The sequence below is a fragment of the Heteronotia binoei genome, chromosome 1, assembly GCF_032191835.1.
Source record: "Heteronotia binoei isolate CCM8104 ecotype False Entrance Well chromosome 1, APGP_CSIRO_Hbin_v1, whole genome shotgun sequence".
In the NCBI taxonomy this organism is placed as follows: Eukaryota; Metazoa; Chordata; class Lepidosauria; order Squamata; family Gekkonidae; genus Heteronotia; species Heteronotia binoei.
In genome coordinates, this window is record NC_083223.1 from 130,092,596 (window position 1) to 130,115,740 (window position 23,145).

The 23,145-nt window shown below is 42.9% G+C and overlaps 1 protein-coding gene across 4 annotated transcripts in view; it reads left to right on the forward strand.

Annotated features, from left to right (window-relative positions):
• Window positions 1-22,824, forward strand: part of STXBP5 (syntaxin binding protein 5) — a 306,923-nt gene extending 284,099 nt beyond the window's left edge. For all 4 annotated transcript variants that reach the window (XM_060240653.1, XM_060240661.1, XM_060240670.1 and 1 more), the window contains 6 exons: window positions 1,394-1,633; window positions 5,212-5,581; window positions 8,613-8,778; window positions 16,868-16,979; window positions 20,565-20,785; window positions 21,974-22,824. In XM_060240653.1, the coding sequence (XP_060096636.1) occupies window positions 1,394-1,633; window positions 5,212-5,581; window positions 8,613-8,778; window positions 16,868-16,979; window positions 20,565-20,785; window positions 21,974-22,015 (1,151 nt within the window). In that variant the 3' untranslated portion in view covers window positions 22,016-22,824. The remainder of the gene's footprint in view (window positions 1-1,393; window positions 1,634-5,211; window positions 5,582-8,612; window positions 8,779-16,867; window positions 16,980-20,564; window positions 20,786-21,973) is intronic.
• The last annotated feature ends 321 nt before the right edge of the window (window positions 22,825-23,145 follow it).

Genomic DNA, 23,145 nt, shown 5'->3' on the forward strand with positions numbered 1-23,145 from the left:
CTATGGATGTATTGGGCATTGATTTATAAACAGTTCAAGCAAGTTAGGAAGGGATCCAGACAAGAGCTTGTGAAGAGCTCCCATTACTTTCAGGCAGTTTGCCATACAGAAGAGGAGGATAGTTCAGTGCACAAAACAAAGGACTATTGTACCATTTTTTAAATTCTAGACATAATATAGTATCCTAGTTTTAAGATTCCAAAGAATTAGTTCAACATTTGCCTGTGTTATATAATCCTGTGGACTGGCTGGAGTAGTATTTCTGGAACTAGAGTCTTGTGTATATATGTAGCATAGTGGTCTATGTTCTCTTTGTTTAAATAACTATATTAAATAGCATTTTGAACAAATATGCCTGTTATTTGGCTTAGATAATTGAACTGGAGAGCTCTCATCCTGTAAAGCACACAAAAAGTACATAAAAATTAAAGGTACATACAAACTAAAAGTCAGAGGCAGAATTCAAGAAGGTCATACTCAACCCTTAATATATCTGTGAGTTATAAGGCTTTGGTTGCCTCTCTTGTATTTGGTAAGAGGTATGTGCCAATGTTTCTTAAAATGCCAATGTTCCCTTTACATATCTTTATTTAACTTTGTATTGTTTATATTATTCTTTTACAAACATACTTTCCTAAACAAAATTTGTTTCAGTATGATCAACGTGTTTCAAATATATTTTACTGATTTTATTACTTAGGTAATTTGTTCCCTAGGCCTACAAGTGCCATCCTCAGCAGAATTGCACCCTTCTAAGGTCATTCTGTTTAAGATTGTACTAAAACTCTGCCACAATCCTTTCCCTATCTCTGCATCTTTTAAAAATATGTTGAATAGGGATGTCTGTGTGCGTGCATTTGCACATTTGTTCAAGTCTAGGTGCTCTGTTTTTTTCTCTGAGAAATCTTTTGTGTTTTAAATAAACACCAGTTCCCCAGTTCATGCAAGTGTGGTGTAGAGTTTAAGAGTGGCAGACTCTAATCCAGAGAACCAGATTTGATTCCCCACTACTCCACATGCAGCCAGCTGGGTGACCTTGGGTCAGTTACAGTTCTCATGGAGCTCTCTCTGCTCCACCTATCTCACAAAATGTCTGTTGTGGGGTGAAGAAGGGAAGGTGATTGTAAGCCATTCCAAGACTCCTTCAGGTAGTGAGGGACTGGGTATAAAACCAAGTCTTCTTCTGTTAAATTGTACATGCGTTTCTGAATATATTTGTCTCATTTACATCTTTGGACAACAGTTAAAAATCTTTAATATGTATTGTGCAAAACAGATTTAATATTAGTGAAGTTAGTTTTTAGAGATCCAGTATAGCAAAACATATTTTGTGTTAGGTGGTAAGTGTGGGCTATTAAACTATTAAATGTGTATTAATATTCAAATCTTTCAGATGTAAGAGACAACTCATTTAGCCGATCTAGGAGTTCCAGTGTAACCAGCATTGATAAGGAATCTCGTGAAGCAATTTCAGCTCTTCACTTCTGTGAAACTTTCACACGGAAAGCTGATACAGCTCCCTCACCGTGCTTGTGGGTTGGGACCACATTGGGCACAGTTCTAGTCATTGCCTTGAATTTACCCCCAGGAGGAGAGCAAAGATTATTACAGCCTGTAATTGTATCCCCCAGTGGTATGTATTATATAAGTATTGAATTAGTACAATAGTTATCGCATAAAGTCCATAATTTTTAATGTTGTGCTTATTAGATGTGAATATAATATAATATGCATAGTATAGCCAGAAATTATCAGACAGAAAAATTCTTTAAATTAGCAATAAAAATACTATATTCACATAAAGTTTGGCCAGAAAAGTTAAAATACTTACATTTGGCATCTCTAGATAACACAGGGATGTCAAACGTGCAGTCTGGGGGCCAAATTAGGCCCCCGGAGGGCTCCTATGAGGCCCCTGAGCAACTGGCTGTCATCTGCTTCCTTCTCCCTACATCTAGCTTCCTTCTGCATAACAGTTTGCTTTGCAAGGCTTGCTTAATCGCACAAGAACTACAGAGCAAAATCTCTATTTTCTCCATTGGCTGAGGCTCATCCCTTGGGGAAGAAGGGGGAAAAGGCACAGCTTGTTTTTCCAGGCTCTCTCAATTGCATAGCAGAGCTACTGAGTCAAGCCTCTTTTCCTTCTATTGCCTGAGCCCCCCCTTCAGTCTCCTGGGGAAGGAAAGAAAGAACCAGAGCTTCTTTTGCCCAGTGCCCTGGATCTCATGGGAGAAATACAAAGAAAGCACCTTTAAGACCAATGAATGCTAACATTTTAAGCATGTTTTAAGTTTTTTAAAAAATATGTTTGTGTTTGTCTGTGTCCTTTATAAAGTTTATATCTCTGCTACCTAATCTTAAATAGGTACACACATGGCCCGGCCCAACATGGCTTGGCCCAACCCAACATGGTCTGGTCCAACAAGATCTCATTTATGTCAGATCCAGCCCTCATTAACAAATGAGTTTGATACCCCTGAGATAACACGTTCAGCATGTTATTTATTCATCTGAACCAGATCTAAATTCAGTATGACATTCTTTTAAATTATATCAAGGTTTCACACCATACAGACATAAGGATATGTAAAATAAATATATCTTACTTGTTTGTTATTTATAGTCCACCTTTCTCACTGAGACTCAAGACAGATTATATAATGTAAATCAGTACAATCAATAGGATAGGAGACATATAATAAACTATGTAATGTGACTCGATTTCAGAAATCTGAAACAAAGCATGTAAATTAGATAATCTTCTAAGGCAGGGGTGGGGAATGTCCGGACCGAGGGCCGTTTACGGTCCTTGAGATCACTTGGTCTGGCCCTCGGGGATTGCTGGGCCAAGCTGAGTCATGTGGTGGGCTCCCTGGTGCCCAGCTGGCCGGCAAGGATAGTGGGGCCCAGCGGCACTGTGCAGCGGCCTCCTTGGGGCCTGGAAAAGTCACTATTCACAATTCAGGTAAGTTTCCCCCTCATTTCTTTATTTTAATTTCTATTTGTTCCCCCCATTTCTTTGTTTCCCTTAATTCCCCTCTTCTCCCTTTTTTTTCGCCTTTCTTCCCTGATTTCTTTATTTCCTTTTATTCTCCTTTCTTCCCCCATCTCTTTCTTTTCTTTTATTTCCATTTCTTTCCCACATTTCTTTATTTCCCCCTTCATTTCCATTTCTTCTCCCCATTTCTTTATTTCCCTTTCTTTCCATTTCTAATATTAGAGGATGCTAATAGTAGGGGATGTGATCTAACATACTAATGAGTTCCTATTGGGCTTTTTCTACAAAAAAACGCCCTGAACCTAGGCATTTGCCTAGGGCGGTGAGTTGGGAGGGGTTGTATGTGCAAAATGTGGCTCCCCCCACATGACTTCAAATAGAAAAACAATTATTTACATTAATCTTGCCAGCTTGAATCATTCTCCCTCATTGGAGCACTGTTTTTTAAGTTGATAATTTTGTATGGCCCGTGAATGATGTTATAAATATCCAAATGGCCCTTGGAAGAAAAAAAGTTTCCCCAACCCTGTTCTAAGCAGTGCAAGAAATGTTACTGGGTAAGCAGGAATATAATACAGTAAGAGCAAGATTTTTTTTAAAAGTATGAGAGCCTTTCTTACCTCAGGCAGGCTATTCCATAGGGTGGGGTCCACACAGAAAATGCATGTGTTGGACAGTTGTTGATCTGGGCATTTACAGGGTGACACCAGAAGGCACTGTTCAGATGAGTTATGGTAGGACATAGGAGGAGAGGTGGTCCTGCAGATATGAAAGTTTAACACCATGAAAGAGTTTGTATGTGATGTCCAGTACCTTGAACTGAACCTGGTAACGAATGGGCAGGCAATGGAGTGAATGCCCAAGTTACATCAATTACATTGCAATCCTAAACGGAGTTACACCCTTCTAAGCCCAGTAACTTCAATGAAGGCTGTGAATCTCCCTATGCTTGCCCTGTTAGTTTTTGTATAAAAGAAATTGACAGTCCAAATTATGCTTAAATTTCAGAAACACAGCATCTTTGTGCAATGTTATGTTTCAACAGCTGCATGAAAAGACATGTATGCCTCATGAGCTACACAGTCTCTACAGTCAATATCCAAATGCATTATGCTTTATTTAAATGCCTCTGTAAGCTTGATTAAAAGACCCTTTCAGGAAGCTGTACATCAGCATTTGTTCAGCATTTCATTTGTTCAGCATTTCATTTTCAATAGCTGTATTAAATGCTTCTTGAAAAATATATTATAAGAGATTATGACTTTGATACAGTATTCTTTTATTGATTTTTAAGTTTCAAATCCAAAGCTGAGGTTGTGTAATTCAGCCTTCTAATGATATGAGATCGTTTTCTGAGTAATTGTGAAGTAACATAGCACCCCAAACCACCTTACCTGAGGCATATTTTAGTTTGCAATGAATCACCTTTTAATTCCCATTTCCAAAAACATCTGTTAGAAATAGATTGAGGAGGGTAACTGTTGGTGTGAAGCAGCAGAACAAAGTTCAAGTCCAGTGGCACCTTTAAAACCAACTAAGTTTTATTCAAGGTATCAGCTTTCATGTGCACACACACTTCTTCAAATACAATGTAACTGAAGTTACCAGTGTACAAGAGAATGAGCAGTAAATTAGCATACAACATAATGAAGATGTTTAACAGATTCAAGGACCAAACAAGAATAACAAGTTCAGTATATATGGTTGCGATTTGTTTGAGTTTAATTCTTGACCGGGGGGCGGGGCGGGGGGATGAATATATCAAAATTGGAGATTGATGGGCAGTTGTATGATGTTAACAGTTAACTTCTCCATGTTAGGACAAAGTCAAGAAAGAAAAATGAAACTGGTATTCTTATTAGAGATGCTTTTTAAACTTTAGAGGGCCATTTTTATTAATGACTTTATTATATAAATGTACTTTTTATAGCTTGTCCAGTTTGATCTTTGCTTAAGACTACAGGCAGATCCCTTACATGTACTTTTTGAAGACTCCAGTTTGGACAATGTTCTTGTTCAGGAATAGTGCATGAGAACATGAAAGATGTGCTACTGAAATCAGTAATTTAAATGTGTACACAAGTTCTTTTCAAATTAGGACTGAATCAAAGGATGGGCTAAAATAGTCTTCAGAATAGTTGCAGCATATTCCCAACCAACCAGCAATCGAACTGAAGAGAAATTTAGTAATGTTCTCAACTTCTGTATCTTAGGAACCATACTGAGACTTAAAGGAGCAATCCTGAGAATGGCTTTTCTGGACACTACAGGATCATTAGTTCCACCAGCATATGAAGCTTGGAAAGAACCAAATGTTCTTGAAGACAAGGATGAAAAGGATAAGTCAAAAAAACGGCGACCTGTCTCTGTGTCTCCATCATCCTCTCAGGAAATCAGTGAAAATCAATATGCAGTGATATGTTCTGAAAAGCAAGCAAAAGTTATTTCACTGCCCTCACAGAACTGTACTTATAAGCAAAATATAACAGAGACTTCATTTGTCCTTCGTGGGGACATAGTGGCACTGAGCAACGGTATCTGCCTTGCTTGTTTCTGTGCCAATGGACACATAATGACTTTTAGGTAAGGCATTCAATCTTGGAAGGAAAAGTGCAGTTACCATGCATGTATTTGCTGAAAATTGATTACTGTACTGGAGTCCTGGAAAACAAGTAAAATGTACTTAGATGAATAAGAACAGGTAATTTTTGATAAAATTACCTTGAGGAGAAGCTTTTAATATGTTCTTTTATCTACTTAAACTAGGTATATGACTAATTATTTTGAGTATAGTCCACTTTTCTTACATTGATGAGAAAAGCGGCTGGTTTTATATTGCTGCTATTTATCTTATCCATTAATTTTCTACCAAAACTTTGGACTAGTTAAATTAATTTTCTGGTACATGGTGAACTTGAGACTGGTTCTCAAATAGCCACATGTAGTTTGCACATTCACAGAAACATGAGAGCAAAGTTTACTTCAATTTACATTTAAGGTTCCACATAATCCCAAGGTTTATTTCCCTCATATACAACCTAAACTCTGCTATTTGTGAGCCACTCCACAGTTTATGAGATCCAGTGCAGTTGCGTGATAATAAATACCAGTATTGTCCTTTCCATCACATGCAATTTCATTCTTTTTGTTTGATTGGCATATTCTTTATATTCAGTTTAGATGTTGTACCAAAGAATGGTTTGTGCTAAGTTTTGTTCAGGACTCAAATAATGGTTTGAGCTTCCAAAAATATGGACAAACAGTGGTTTAGAATTGCTTGCGTGCTTTCATTTTCTGTCCATTCAGCAGTGCAGTGACTTTTGAAGATGGATCAATAGCCGCAGCTCTAGTTTGCCAGTTGAGATGTTATGTTGAACAGTTTGCCAATTGAGATGTAATGCTGAACAATAACTAGCACAAATTGTGATTTGCGAATCCACTTCAAAATATGGTTTCTAACTCTACTTAGTCAGCCTATCTGAAACAATGCTTTTGGAATTCAGGCATCCAACTAAATTATAGTTAAGTTTCCTTAACTGTATTTTGGCATAATGTCTGAATTGCACCATTATGGGGTGGATCCACACTCCTATCTACATGAATAGAAGCATCCCCCTTCCCGTTGTAGCCATATGTGTGGACATGCATATACCTGCATCACATATAATGTTGTCTCCTGACCCTCCAGAGCAGCTTGAGAGGAGTGCAGGAGTCTGCAACAGCAAAATCTCATTATACTTGTGGTTCTCTGGTTCCTACCCTATTTTTACCAAATATGCATTGGCATAGATTTTGAAATACAATATATCACATAAAAGCCCTAAGTTTCTTTATAAGGCTTTAAAGTGTCACCTTCTTGCTTATCATAATCTTCTACAAATCAGATCTATACAAAGCTTTAGCATAATAGTTGTACCAAAGAAGAGTCGATTCTGAAATTAATACTCCGTTAATGAACTTTTTAGGAAGTCACTAAATATATTTCTGATGTGTCTTCCTTAGCCATTTATATCCAGAATGTCACCATAATTCAGGACATAAATGAATCTCATGAACATTTTAAGCAAACATTATTTGTTCATTGTTTTCCTTCTTTGTGGCAGTCTGTGGACTACCTCTGGTGTGTTTTTTACAGTCACTAAAACATAGCGATGCAATGCAGTTTGGTTGATTGTGTGTGCCCTACAAAATCATACTCTTTATCTTACCACAAGGGCTTAAAGCAGGGCTTTTTTGGTAGCTGGAACTCCTTTGCATATTAGGCCATACCTCCTGATGTAGCCAATCCTCCAAGAGCTTACAAGGCTCTTAGTACAGGGCCTACTGTAAGCTCCTAGAGGACTGGCTACATCAGGGGTGCATGGCCTATTATGCAAAGCAGTTCCTGCTACAAAAAAAGCCCTGTCTTTGAACAGTTGCTTAATAATTCCTTTGGTGTACCATCCCCCATGAAGTTTAACACCAGTATTTAGTGGGCATAGTTTTGCTAGCATTCTTCAGTATTACCATCTCTTTTGTAAAAGTATTTCCCTATATACCCCTCAAAGAGCATTACGCTTATCCAGCAACAACTTATTGGCCCCAAAGCAGTCCAACTGACCTTCACCAGGACCAAGGCTTTTTTGGCTCTGGCCCCAACCTGGTGGAACTCTGTATCTAATGACTTGCCTTAGTTCTGCAGAGCCTGTAAGACCAAGATGTTCCACTGGGCTTATGGTTAAGAACACTGACGGTTAGAAAGCTCAGCTAGTCTCCCTCTTTCCCGCCTTTTTTCACCCACCCACCCCTTCCTGCCTTTTCCTTCCCCCCTCTTGCCCACCTGTAATAGATTATTGGGTGCCATCATATATAGCAGTTGATGATTTAGATTTTAATTTGTAATGTTATATTTTTAAACTGTAATATTGATTTTACTGTTTATTTAATTGTTGGAAGCCACCCTGAGCCCTGCTTGCTGGGGGAAGGAGCAGAATATAAGTTGAATACACAAGCAAATAAATAAATAAATAAATGCAGTCTTCATCTATAAGGAGAGAAACTGCTCCTGTTTGTATTTTTAGAACATCTATAAATGTTACCTCAGTGTAATGCACAATACTGCATCACTACTTCTGCATGCTCAGTGCAGTTTGGGACTTGTGTCTACATTTAGGCTGGCTTTCTTGCTTGACATTCATAGCAAATAACTTTAGTCCAGGCAAGAGGATTTCAGCAGATAGCATGTTCAGCAACAAGAAAACTGAAGTTTTTCTCTCCTTTTCCATCCACCATCCTAAAAAAATATAGACAACAAATCCCAGACATATTCAATGTGATTTAATTCCCATTCCTAGAGACTTTTATATTCTGGCTGGACTATAAATCACTGTACTGTTGTTAAATTCAAATTCCTGAAAAGTTTAGATTGTTAACATAAATGAACAACAGATGTCTGCTATGCATTTTCATTTTTCAAGCTGGCTGAATTTCTAGGGCAAGGGGCCTAGAGGAATCTCTGGTCTTGATGTCAGCCTAAAAAAATAAGAAGAGAGCTTACTGCACTTTATCAGGTTAAAAAACAACAATGATAAGAACTCTTATTTCATGTTAACAATCTTTTAATTCTATTCTCAAGTTTGCCAAGTTTAAGACCGCTGTTGGATGTTTATTACTTGCCACTTACCAACATGCGAATAGCCAGAACATTTTGCTTCACCAACAACGGGCAGGCATTGTACCTTGTCTCACCTACAGAAATCCAGAGAATCACCTACAGTCAAGAAACATGTGAAAATCTACAGGTAAAGTATGAAATATTGTTGCTTTGTTTTGTTAGTGGTGATAGAGAAGCATTCTTTGGAAGACAAGCTATTTCATTTTGTGATTATGTGATTTTGATCATAGCTTATCATATGGATTGAGTAGGCATAGATTAAATTTTGAACAGTATAGCATGAGTCATAACTGGAAAGATTATACTTTGTTTAAAATGTGTTTGCCTAAAATCATAATCACAAACTATATTGTTTGATGGAAACAAAAAAGTTAAAAACTAGCATTGCCAGTCCCCAGTTGGGAACAGACTATGCACTGAAAAAATACAGTAATATGCAAATTTGCTGTCAAAGTGCTGAAAATGTATATATCTTCTTCGTGGTCTCTGTGCTTCACACTCATGGGGATAGTGTGCCTGCGCCGATCCCCGAATCGGTATCTGAAAAGCCCGGGATTTTTTCGCGCTCGGCGCCACTGAGCATGCGCACGCGACCCACTGCGCATGCCCACCGGCGCCAGCGCGGGGATCCCGCCAGTTCCTTTCTGACCGCTGCACTAGAGAGGTTCCCTTTCTGCTTCTCCGGTCAGTGAGAGTACTTTTTTCTCTCGTTCTAGCCCGTTTGCCTTTGTAAATAGTTAGTTAGTTATTAGTATTAGTTAGTGATAGTAAGTAAAAAAAAAAAAAGCGTTTTTTCGTTGTCCGGCGGACTGCCCCTTGGGGTATACCGCTTTCGCTTTTCCCCGCCTTTCTCTCAGGCGTTTCTGAGCAGAAAGAAATTTTTTTCGTGCGACTGCTTATGGAAAGTCGCTGGGGGGGGTTTCAAGCGCTGCCGTGCTTGTGGGAAGAAGATTGCCCCTCCGGACGGCCATTCTCTGTGCCTGTTGTGCTTGGGGGAGTCGCACAGAGTAGAGTCGTGCCTGCATTGCCTTTGGTTCTCGAAACAGACCAGGAAGAACCGTGCGGCTCGATTATCGGCGGCGTTAACCGAATCGGCGCTTCGACCTCATCGACCGATGGAGGTATCGGCACCGAAATCGACTGACACCCCGGCACAGGAGCTCGCATCGGCCGATGCCACTCCGATCCCGACTTTAGAACTGCCGGAAGAGCGTGGCTCCACAAAACGTTCCCGCGAGGGCTCGGTGGATACGCCCGCTAAGAAACGCCGTGGGGACTCAGGGACCCGAGTTCCGAAAAAGGCGAAATCGAAGGAGAAGCGTAAGCGATTCCGCACTCCTTCCCCGTCGGGTGGCGCATCGACATCGGCAAATCCGCCGAAAACGATTCGGGTTTCTCCGCGCCGGAGCCCAGCAGCCCAACAACGCCTGTCGGCATCGGAGCAGGAGCCGGAGATTGACCTCACCCAACGGTCTTCGTCTTCGGGCTCACGTCGACGGTCGATCAGCGATTCGACGTCGGAGGTGGATGCTTCGGCACCGGTCATAGACCCGCCATTCAAGCCCCGACCCAGGCGAGATCCATCCGACACCCCGCAACGCTTCCCGATACCACCATGGAAGCAGCGTCGGTGGCAGCCTTCCTACTCCCGGTACGAATCCTACCGTTGGTACCCGGAGGACTACCAAGACTGGGAGCAAGCTTCGGAGTTTTCTTCGGTGTCGAGGGTCTCGCATCGTTCCCGGAAGGCATCGGCGTCAGTTCCCCCGGATCGACAGCTAGTTCCGGTCGAAGCCCCTCGTAGACTACCACCGGTTCAACTTCCACCGCGAGAGTCGACCCCGATGCTCTCGGAGCATTCCACCCAGCATGACTCTTTGTCATCGGAGTCGGACAGTGAAGCTCAGGACTTGGAACCCTCACCAGTCTCCCAGACGGCGGAGGACCTTCCGATTTCGCCGTCGGAGGATCTGAAGTCCTATGGGGACCTTGTGAGACGTATTGCTGCCACCCTCAGACTGCCTGTGACCCAGCCGGAACCCGTAGTGGACGACAACGTGTTCGATATAATGCAGAGGAACACGTCCACTGCGGTGGCCCTCCCGGTTACCAAGGTGATTCTTCAGGCCGTCAAAGAACCTTGGAAGAAGCCTTCTTCGACACCGGGCTCCTCTAAACGCCTGGACCACATGTACAGGGTCCAGGAGGCAGGTGCTGAATTTTTGTTCACCCACCCACGTCCGAACTCAGTGGTGGTCTCCTCCTCCTCGAAGGCAAGGAAGGTTCACTCCTCCCCACCGGACAAGGAGGGCAGGAAGATCGATGGGATGGGCCGCAAGGTCTATTCAGCGGGGGCACTCGGCATCAAGGTATCGAACTATGCTGCCTGCATGGCTAGATACCAGTATGCCGTGTGGGAACAGCTTTCCCCCTTCCTCTCTTCTTTAAGTAAGGACAAGAAGACGGCTGCAATGAAATTGCAAAAGGAAGGTCTCGCTGTGGCCAGACAGCAGCTGGCTGCAGCGAAACACATGGTGGAAGCTTCAGCCAAAGCCATTACATCTGCGGTTTGCATCCGGCGGCACTCTTGGCTCAGGTCGACAGCACTGCACCAAGACACTAAGACCTTCATTGAAGACCTGCCGTTTGAAGATGACGGGCTCTTCAGCACCACAACTGACATGGCGCTGCAAGAGTTCGATAAGAGTGTCAAGACATCCAGAAACTTGGGCGTCCAATCTTCTTCCAAGGCTTCTAAATCCAAGCAGTGGCCCAAACCCTGGGCCAAGAAGCCTTACCAGAAGTTCTCCCCTGAGCAGTGGCGCCCTCGCTCCGCACAAGTGGAACGGCCTCCCTACCCCGGTAACGGTAGGAACCGCTACGTGGCCCAACCCTCCAACAAGTCCAAGGGGGCTCGCCCCCAGAAGCAGGGGGTTTGACTTCCTGCAAGCACGCGTCATCGTTCCCACTGTTGGCTCTTCCATCCGCCTACGCCCTTTCCTGCCTGCCTGGGAGTTGATCTCCACAGACAGGTGGGCTCTGTCCATCGTAAAAGAGGGCTACAAAATAGAGTTTGTTCAGACCCCGGGTCAGTCCGTGGTAGTTACCACTCCCCCTTCCCCACCTCTGCTGGCGGAGGTGAACAACCTCCTACAGAAACAAGCCATAGAGGTAGTTCCACCGGAGGCCAGGACAGAAGGCTTTTACTCCCGCTACTTTCTGGTCCCCAAACGGGACGGGGGTCTGAGGCCTATCATGGACCTTCGGAGTCTGAACAAATTTATTCTGTACCAGAAGTTCAGAATGGCCACTCTGCAAACAATCCTACCCTTCATCAATCAGGGAGACTGGATGGCGACCCTGGACCTCAAGGATGCCTACTTTCATGTCAGCATTCATCCTACGTTCAGGCGCTTCCTAAGGTTTGCAGTGGGTGCTCGGCACTTCCAGTTCAGGGCTCTACCGTTTGGACTGTCTACTGCTCCTCGGGTGTTCACAAAGCTGATGAGTGTGGTGGCCGCCCACCTTCGTCTTCAGGGAGTCGTTGTTTTCCCATACATCGACGACTGGCTTCTCGTGGCGAAGTCGAGGGACAGTCTGACAACACACATTGCCATCACTCTGCGTCTTCTCGACACCCTGGGGTTGCAGGTCAACCTGGAGAAATCCCATCTTACTCCCTCAAGGACGGTCCAATTCATAGGGGCTCTGCTGGACACAGAACAACACCGAGCGTTTCTTCCTTCACAGAGAGCGAAGGATGTCATCGATCTGGTACAGCTTCTTCAAAGGCGGCAGTGGGGCACGGCCCAACAACTTCAGTGGATGCTGGGGTTGATGGCTGCGACGACAAGCGTGCTGCGTTTCGCAAGACTGCACATGAGAGGTCTTCAGCTGTGGTTCTTGCGCCACTTCCGCCCTCTCAAAGACTCTCCTCGAAAGAGGTTCACCATCCCACCTGGGACTCTCCAATCTCTGCTATGGTGGGGATCAGAGAGCAACATCTGTCAAGGGGCTCCATTCCATCTCCCAACCCCAACCGTGACTATTGCTACCGATGCGTCCCTATGGGGGTGGGGAGCGCACCTGGAAGACTTATGTGTGGGGGGCCAATGGTCACCAGAACTCAGTCGGTGCCATATAAACTATCTAGAACTGCTGGCGGTTCATTTTGCTCTTCGTTCCTTCCGTCCACTATTGGCAGGGAAGACTGGCATTGCTTACGGACAACACCACTGCCCTATGCTATATAAACAGACAGGGGGGGACAGTGTCTCGCAGGCTATGCTCGCTGGCGATAGATCTATGGACGAAGTGCCTCCAGTGGGACATTTTTGTGAAGGCGACACACCTGCCGGGGGTCCTCAACATACAGGCGGACTCTCTTAGCAGGGGTGGAGCCTCTCCACACGAATGGGAACTGCAATGGCGGTTCCTGGAGCCGGTGTTCCAGCTTTGGGGGTACCCGCAGCTAGATGTTTTCGCCACGGCAGAGAACAAGAAGTGCCCCTTGTTCTGTGCCAGGGGAGGTGCGGATCCAGCCTCGTTGGGAGACGGACTCCTCCTCCAATGGGGGGGCTGGTTCCTTTACATGTTCCCACCCTTGCCTCTGTTGACAAGGGTAGTCCACAAGCTAGTGCAGGAGAAGCCACGTTGTATCCTGGTCACTCCTTGGTGGCCCCGTCAGGGCTGGTTCTCGATCCTGCTCCAGCAGTCGAAGGGGATCTTTTACCAGTTCCCGGCAGAACCGGACCTGTTGTCGGCCCAGGGCGGTCACGTACTCCATCACAACGTGCCACACCTGAAGCTGACGGCGTGGCTCATCGACCACTGAGTTTTTCCACCAGGGTCCACCAGGTCCTCCAAAGCAGTAGGAAGCCTTCCACCCGGGCCTCCTATGAGAGGAAGTGGAGGAAGTTTAGTGACTTTGTGGCTGACTCCCTTATGCCGCCTGCCTCTGTTGGGCTCTCGGCCATTTTTGAGTTTCTTTTGGCTTTGGTGGATGAGGGGCTGGTCTTCTCCTCCATTAAGGTTTATTTGGCAGCTATCTCTGCTTTCCATGACTCAGTAGAGGGTTACTCTGTATTTGCTCACCCTCACTCCAAAAGGTTTATGAAGGGTCTGTTTCGTCTTCACCCCCCTTCTAGATCCCCTCCACAGTTGTGGGACTTGACTCTGGTTCTGGACAAGTTGACTCGTCGTCCTTTTGAACCTATGGCAACGTGTTCCCTGCAACTTTTGTCATGGAAGACTGCATTTTTAGTTGCCATCACTTCAGCACGTCGTGCGGGGGAGCTCACGGCGATGCGCTGTGACTACCCCTATCTCGCCTTCAGAGAGGTTGGGGTCTCTTTAGCTCCAGACATTACCTTTCTCCCGAAGGTGGTCTCTCAATTCCACCTCAACCTAGAAGTTTGGTTACCCACGTTTTACCCTAGCCCTTCCTCGGATGAGGAACGCAGGCTGCATGCATTAGACGTTAAGCGTGCCCTCCTGTTTTATTTAAACCGTTCACGGGGTTTTCGTAAAGACAACCAGCTTTTTGTCTCCTACTCTGCCCCCAAGTTAGAGTCCAAAATTTCGTCTCAAAGACTTTCCAAGTGGCTTACTGAGACAATTAAACTTTGTTATTTGTTGGCGAAGAAGCCTTTACCTGGACCTGTTCATGGACACTCCACAAGGGCGATGGCCACGTCGGTGGCATTCCTGAAGGGTGTGTCCCTTTTCGATGTCTGCAAGGCGGCTACCTGGTCTTCTCCGCATGCCTTCATGAAGCACTACGCGCTGGACGTGCATGCTCAGCAGAGGACTCAGTTGGGAGCTGCGGTGCTGCAAGCTGTTTCTTCAGGTTGACCGTCTTCCCGCCTCCAGGTATGCTTTGCTTGCTAATCTCCCATGAGTGTGAAGCACAGAGACCACGAAGAAGATAGACAGGTTGCTTACCTGTAACTGTAGATCTTCGAGTGGTCATCTGTGCATTCACACTACCCGCCCTCCTTCCCCACTGCTGACGGTCTCCCTCCAGTAAGGGGCTTCCAGCGGTCAGGAAGGAACTGGCGGGATCCCCGCGCTGGCGCCGGTGGGCATGCGCAGTGGGTCGCGTGCGCATGCTCAGTGGCGCCGAGCGCGAAAAAATCCCGGGCTTTTCAGATACCGATTCGGGGATCGGCGCAGGCGCACTATCCCCATGAGTGTGAATGCACAGATGACCACTCGAAGATCTACAGTTACAGGTAAGCAACCTGTCTTTGTCAAGTCCTTTTACAATGTATCAACACACATAACTATAACAATTACAATAGCCACACTCCAAGATTCATACAGGCCACATCTACTTAAGACCTCGTGCTCTAACACTGCTTTGTAAATTTCAGTGTCCAAAATAATGTTGTAATTAATCAAGAGCTGAGTACAGAATTTTCAAGAGACTGCGTTGATCCATGCATAAGGAGGTATTATCTGTGGCTCCATTAGAAATTATTTGTATGAGAGACTGAGCAGAAGAAGAGCACCAAAACTCCCTTAAATTCTGGAAGAGGCGAGTTCTCTTTCTCTCTTCACATGAACTTTTGTTGAAATTCCTCAAGGTGCATGACTCTAGATCAGCATTGATTAAGACGTTATTTTGGACATTGAAATTTATAAAGGAGTGTTAGAACATGATGAGGTCTTGAGTAGATGTGGCCTGTATGAACCTTGGAATGTGGCTATTGTAATTGTTATACAGTTATATGTGTTGAGACATTGTAAAAGGACTTGACAAATATATATTTTCAGTGCTTCAGGATAGCAAATTTGTATATTACTGTATTTTTTCAGTGTATATATTTCTGTATGACTCACACCAAAGCCTATTTGTATTATTTGCTTAATTCCCAGTTGGGGGCAGGGGGATCTCCTGGTTTGGAGGCCCTCCCCTTACTTCCGGGTTGTCAGAAAGCAGAGGGGGGGAGGAAAGGAAATGTCTGCTAGGCACTCCGTTATACCCTATGGAGACCGATTCCCATAGGGTATAATGGAGGGAAGGCATTTAAAAGGCGTGTGGTCCCTTTAATAATAATAATAATAATAAATTTATTCTTATATCCCGCCCTCCACCGCCAAGGCGGGCTCAGGGCGGCTCACAGGACATGGTATATACCATGATTACAATAAAATACAATCATTACTATAAAAGACAATTAAAATATAGTTAAATTACATTCAAATTAAGTTAAATAAAGAATTAAAATATTAATTTAAATGTGATGGCCAGAACTACCTTTGGAGTTCAGTCATGCTTGTCATAATCCTTGTTCCTGGCTCCACCCCCAAAGTCCCCAGATATTTCTTGAGTCTTATCTGGCTACCCTATTATAACCTTATTACAAACTCCAGATTTGGTTTCTGACGGAAAAGCAGGAACAGTGTGAGGAAAGTTCTTTTTAGATTTCTATAGAAAAAATCTCTATTTTGACTTGCATCAATTGTTTTAGTAATCAGTGAGTAGAAATGAGCAACTTGACACTCTACCCTGTATTAAGCTTAAGAGAGTACAGGCAACTATTTGTACAGCTGGTTGGTTGTATTGTCCTAGTATTGATTCTGCAGTTAACATTTCATTTCCTCAATCATCAGTTACATGGTGAAACAGTTTTGTGAATTCTTCTGTGCAGGGCTTTTTTTGTTGTTGTTGTTGTTGGGATGCACAGGAATGCAGTTCCAGCTGGCTTGGTGTCAGGTGGTGTGGTCTAATATGAAAATGAGTTCCTGCTAGGCTTTTTCTACAAAAAAAGCCCTGCTTCTGTGTATATTCTTCCTGTTATTCCAGTTCATGTAAATGCTGTCAACATGTTTCAGTGCATCGGTGCAGCTGATTTATCGCAATCTTGTAGCGTTTTCAAGGCAAGAAATGTTTGATTTGCCAAGAGGTGGTTTACCATTGTCCTGCCTCTTTGTAGCAGCTATAGACTTCCTTGGTAGTCTCCCATCCAAGTACTAACCAAGGCTGGGCCTGCTTAGCTTCAAAAACTTGGTAGCCTGTGCTATTCAAGTCAGGGCATTATCAATATATTCTTTTAAATGATCAAATTTACATTTGCATGAAGGCATTATATTTGTAGCAAGCGAAGAACATTTCTTTATTTTAAATTCCATGAAGAAAATGAGGTGTGTAGACACTGAGGGGTGACTCAGCTTTTAATCGGAAAGAAATGACTTTTTCCATCTCTCTAAAGGAAATGTTGGGTGAACTCTTCACACCAGTAGAAACACCAGAGGCACCAAATAGGGGATTCTTCAAAGGCCTGTTTGGTGGTGGAGCACAGTCACTTGACCGAGAAGAACTTTGTAAGTTGTAGCTTTTAAAAATAAGCATATTTTCACATGAGAAAAGTGAGGTAATATAATTCAAATCATAATATTAAGCATGCAAAAGAATAAATTAAGACCAAAATGATATGTGATGCCAGGGATCATTCTTGAAAAAGCAACTGCATTGGGGTGTGGATTGAGGCCAGGAATGAGGGGTTAATTCTTTCCTACCACCTCAAGTCATTTCTCTAATCTGAAATGCCTCAACTCCTTTAAATCATGGGTGGGGAAAAACATGTCTATGTTTCAAACTTGTCATTTTTTCTTCTCAGGCTTAAAGCAGTGGGGTTGTTGTGTGGCTGGGGAAGGATTTAACCCATACACAACACACTATGACTGGCTTAAAAACATGTTTGGAAGATCTGTTCATGAATTCCATGTGTTTTGTGTGGCTTGGTCATGAAGCTACTGCAGCACTTCTTCTATGTGACTACTTATAATTAATTACTGTTACGTATTACTGGATCAAATGTTTTGGGCAGAATTCTTGCCCAGTTTCAGCAGAATTGACATACCTGCACTTACCATTATGCCCATTTCCTGAGTTTCAGCCAGCCACTTTCAGTCTAGCTACCTCATAGTTTGGAATACCCTCAGCCCATTGATTTTTACTCAGCTCCGGTTCTCCTAGCTTTTCATAGGATTAGACTTCTAAACCATAGTTCTGTTCACTTATATACTAAGAAAACCTTAAAGCCTAGAAATTTGATTCCTTAAGTAATTGTAAAACATGGGTTGGATCCAGTGATCCAACAGCAGAAGGCAGTGATGTTTGTTGAACTTTCACATATTACCCCCCTCCTAGTAGTCCTATCCAATGCCACAAAAGTTTATTCCCAGGATTGCAGTGGGACCCATCTTGACTAATAGCCATGTGGGTGGGGAGACTGCAGTGCAGATGGGAAAGGAGACAAAATTGCCTTTTCTGTCAGCACAGCTCCAAGATTTCACTTCCTCTCCTGTGAAGTCTCTGTATGGCTGCTGGTCCACATTGGTCTTACGAATCTAGGGTTAAATTTTCCAAGGGTCAGAAAGAACTGTTGGGAGGGCAGATTTGGGAAAGATTATGATCCTGCCAACTGTGGATTGTTTATTATTTCCTTATTTCATTTATTCCCTGAGTTTCCCCCAATGGGAGGGGCTTGCATTGTTCTCCTCTCCTCCATTTTATCCTCACACCAATGCTGTGAGGTAGGAAGGCTCAGAGGTATGACTGGCCCCAAGTCACCCAGTGAGCTTCCATAGCAGAGAGCGTATTTAAACCTGGGCTGGATCCAGTCCCATGGCTCCTTCTGCCGTTAATCTGGAAGAAATACATTATTTCCAATCAGTTTTATAAAGTATCTAAGACAGTGTTGTTCTGTCAGTCTATTTCATTCCAGCATGTTCTGGTTTTTCTGCATTTTTTTTTCAAGTTGATTTTTTAAAATTGGCAAATGCAGTGCCACCAGTCTATATGTGGACTGATAATGCACTATTGAGGTTTCGCTGCACTACTGTTCCTTAAATCTTCATCTTTCTCTCTATTCTACAGCAATTTCCATTTCTTAGCTTAATTAATAGTCTCTTTGGAGTGTTGTGGTATCTTGCACAAACCCTTAATTGTTCCTTGTTGGGGGCATTATTAATTTTCTTAATTGCATCATCACAAAATTACAATTATAAAAAAAACCTAAGCAATATGCTTTACTCAAAGAGAAATTTAGTAATTAAAGCATCTTTCCCTCTCCCCCAAGGGAATCCTGTAAAAGTGAACAGGAACCAAATAATTAAGCACAGTGAAGCAGAAATGTGGAACAAAAATGAGTAAATCTAAAGGGACTTTTACTAAGAACAGTAGGGCTTTTGCTAATGGGTTTTTTCCCCCAAGTATAACTAAAAGTAGGATCATGCCTGTGAGGATAAATACTGCCAGATTTTAAAGAGGGATATAGTGTTGTATGGAAATATCATCTCAGTTCTACTTGTAGCTGATAGCATAAGAGCAATATTTCAATAGCACAAAAGATCACAGTATAGAAGTATATGAAAGAGGGCTGCACAATGCAGAATCAGCAAAGAAAAGAAAAAAAACAATGGTGCTTTGGGAAAAGAAACGTCGTCACCTGAAGATCCCAAGATGTTTTGCGTGCAGTTTCATCAGGTGGTCAGCTGAACAGTTCATATGCCTGTATACAGAGGTCATTTTGTAGAAAAATACGTAGTGGAGCTCATTAGCATAAATAATTAGCATATGCCATTCCCCCCCAGCCAAAAGCAACCTGATGCAAGAAAGGAGAACCCCAGGCGAGTGAGGTCTGCTTGAGCTGACTAGAGATATAGCCAGCCCAAGCAAATCTCGCTCTTCTGGGCCGCCCCCCCCCCCCAGTCAAAAGGCTGGCAAACCATGCACTGCCCAAAATCATATAAGAAGTGGAGAAAGGGTCGCACAAAGCTTCTCCAGGGGTTAATGAAGGCTGCTGGGGGCATGGCAAAGACCCTGGTGACTGGCTGGCCGGCTGCTCTCCTAATCCAGGGATTCTTCTGCAGCTGCACCTACTATTCAATGGACAAGGTAGATGGGGAGGAAGAGGGGGAAGCATCAGAAAGGTTCAGGAACTGCACTCTTGCGAGCTCCCGCTGAATCTGAGATTTGTCTGTATATCTAACTGGATACTGGCCATCTGTTCTAAAGTCTATATGGTGGGAGTCAGACCTAAGATTCAGTGGGAGCTCACAGGAGCACAGCTCCTGAACCTTTCTGAGAGTTTCACCTCCTCCTTCTGAGAGTTCCACCTCCTTGTCCATTGTATAGTATGTGCAGCTGCATAACAAGCCCTGGATGAGCTCCACCACCTGTTTTTCTACAAAATGACCACTGGTGGAAATACTCTAGACTAAGAGACAGTTGCCTTACAGATCCCTGACAGATTTGCGCATGAAACATATAGGAATATTTGAGTGAATTAATATTTTTTTCTCCCACTGCACCATTGTTTTTTCTTATTTTCTTTAATTCTGCATAGGATGGAACAACATGCCTTTTTTTTCCTTTAGAAAAAAAATCATTTCACTACAATTTCGAACATCATAAAGTACACATCTTTTCTCCATTCTGCAGCCTATATGGCCAAATACATTTAGCAGCAATAATTTCTGTGTCCATTTTTATAAGGCTTCAGAAGGACATCAAAGTTTATATATTTGAAAATGTTCTTTTTAATTCACGTTTTGTTTATATTAATGAAACAAACCAAGAAGTAACAATATAGAAGTGCAAAAAAGGAAGGAAAAATAATGCAATGATTCACATGGCAAAATATTCTAATAGCAACAAAATTTTCTAATATCAACAAACTATCATATGTTGGATATTTTTCTGGTTCATTATAAATCATACAAGGAATGTATGGTATATAGGCCAAGTGTAATAACTGTAACCTGAGCCTCAAACTCGTGATTAAACAAATGTATTGGATAAGAATGAGTTTTATCATAAAAATTTATTCTATTTTCAAGTCACTTAACTAGTAACAGTTTTTAATCATTAAATTGTGGGGGTTATTTTCCTTTCATGACCAGTTGGAGAATCGGCTGCAGGAAAGGCATCAAGGAGCCTGGCTCAGCATATTCCAGGACCTGGTGGCATTGAAGGGGTCAAAGGAGCAGCATCTGGAATTGTTTGTGAATTAGCACGAGCAAGGCTAGCGTTAGATGAAAGAGGACAGAAACTGGGAGAACTGGAGGAGAGAACAGCAGCTATGTTAGCCAGTGCTGATTCTTTCTCTAAGCATGCTCATGAGGTAAGTTGTTCTAGAGTGTCTTCATGGGTCTTCACTATAGAGAAATTTAGCTGTCATGGTGAAAGCGTGGGAGTAGGTGAGGTAGGCAGAGCCAAGAAAGAATGATGCAGCCCCTGCCCGGCTCCCTCTGAAGCCGGAGAGGGCAGAGCAGGGGGAGGGCTGAGCATTCTTTCTTGGCTCTGATCACTCAGAGCCAAGAAAGAATGATGCAGCCCCTGCTCAGCTCCCTCCGAAGCCAGAGAGGACTGGGCAGGAGGCACGGCAAGTGTTCTGAGCAATTGGAGCCGAGAAAGAACATGTGAAAAGTGCACCGTTGTGATGACATCACTTCCGGGTAGAGTCCACGGGGTGGCGGGTGGTGCGGGGTTCTGCCTGGGGTGGCAGAACCCCTAGCACCAGGGCTGTTAGCTGTTGTGACCCCTCCCTTTCATTTCCTCTCATACACTTGCATCTGGCAGCATGGGAATTGATTCCATGTAGTACTATTCCAAATCATTAGGGAGTGAGTTGGCTGGTTGAATGGGGCTTTCTGATACAGTTGGTATCCAGTCTTTTGGAGTACTGGTCATGTGTGAAAGATAGTAATTAGATTTTATATTGTCCTGGGAAAACAGCAAGGCTTATTAATGATTGGCTTAAATTCATGTATTTGTGTGCCTGTCATCTCACTCATTTAACTCTTCATCTACTTTACCTTTATAGTGACAGTTATTTTCATAACGGGTTACTTTGTTGGCGTTTAGTGTGTGGTCTCTTGAGACTCGAAGGAATAAAGTCTGCACACAGCTGCTATTAGGCAAACTATATACACTATTTATTTACAGATATTTACAAAGACTAACAAAGTGCTCCACATATACAACCACCATCCATCCACCACATGTAGCACTGGGCTGCATTTATACAGTTCAGCACAGTTCGTTATCCAATCAGCTTTGTGCTGAGTCATTATACTCTTCCCCCTTACATCATTCTAGCTGATGCAATCTGGAGGACTGCCAGCTGTAAACTGTCAGTTAGATCATCTACTGTCCTGTAGATCATTGCAGCTCTAGCTGTGGTCTGATGACTGTATACTCTGACATACTTACCTGTTCTTTGACATGTTCCCTCTTTCCCAAAGTTAAACTGTACTATATACATTACCGTATGCATTACTGAGTTGTGTTTCTTGTGTTTTGTTTATAGATGATGTTGAAATGCAAAGATAAGAAATGGTACCAGTTCTGACAACGCATTTCCAAATGCATCTATATAACTTTACCTTGAAGAAAAAAAATCTCCTTTTCATTCACTTCTGCAGGACCAGCAGAATTGGAAGAGTGTCAGCCAATGGATACTGTTGTTTCCTAGCACAAATTATACACTGTTTTACCTCAGTCACACAGCTTTAACTGAGGACCATTATATTTAAAACTGACACCTGCACAGTCACACAATGTGGGAGTTCATCTTACCTGTGGGCTGAATGGGGAGCCTGGGAACCAAGCTGGTAACAAAGAAAAAGTGGTGGACATAAGGGAAAATTGGTATCAGAGGATGAGCAGGGGCAATGCAGGATCTATCCTGTGTTAATATTCATATGCCAAAAGTTTTTGTGCTATTGTTGTTGCTGCCAGTGTTTCACCCTCCCATGGGAGGTTGCAATAAATCAGGGGTCCAAGAGCTAGAATAAAGTTATTCATTTTACGGGACTAACAGTAGCTGATCTAACCTACCCTCCTTAGAGCACGTCATTATAGTTGTTATTGGAAATGACTTATTTCTGTACCACCTCTCTGATCTGACAAGTTGGAAGTGTGTGAGCTCCCTCCAGATTCTTTACATAGATAACATGCACATAGTCTTTTCTTGGACCCCTGATCTAGTATTCTTGTCTTTGCATCATCATACTATGTCAAGTGCAAAACAAGACGATAAGTTACTTTTGCGTTGTAAAAAAAGTGAATTATATGATTGAACTGCACATCATGCTGGAAATTTTTGTGTTTATGGCTGTGTAGTGTGAAAAGTAAAAACATTTATTACAATGAGAAAAATATTTGTCATTTTTCAGCCAGTTATTTTTATTTCCCTGCCAATACAGTTGGGTCAATTTCCTAAAATATTTTGAATTGGTTATGAGTTTAGTTCATGTTGTACATTTTCTTTTATGTGTTTAACAGAATGTATTTGTGCAACCAATTAAAATCAGTCATTTTTAGCTAGTTTATGAGCCCAGTCAGATCTGAAGCACCATATGAAATGGTTTAGAGTTCCAGCTGTTGAGCTTTGATGCATTTCTTATAAATTCTTTAAGATTAGAAGTCCTTCAAGAAATTTGTTCAAACTAATCCAGTTCAAAGAATTGCTACAAAGTC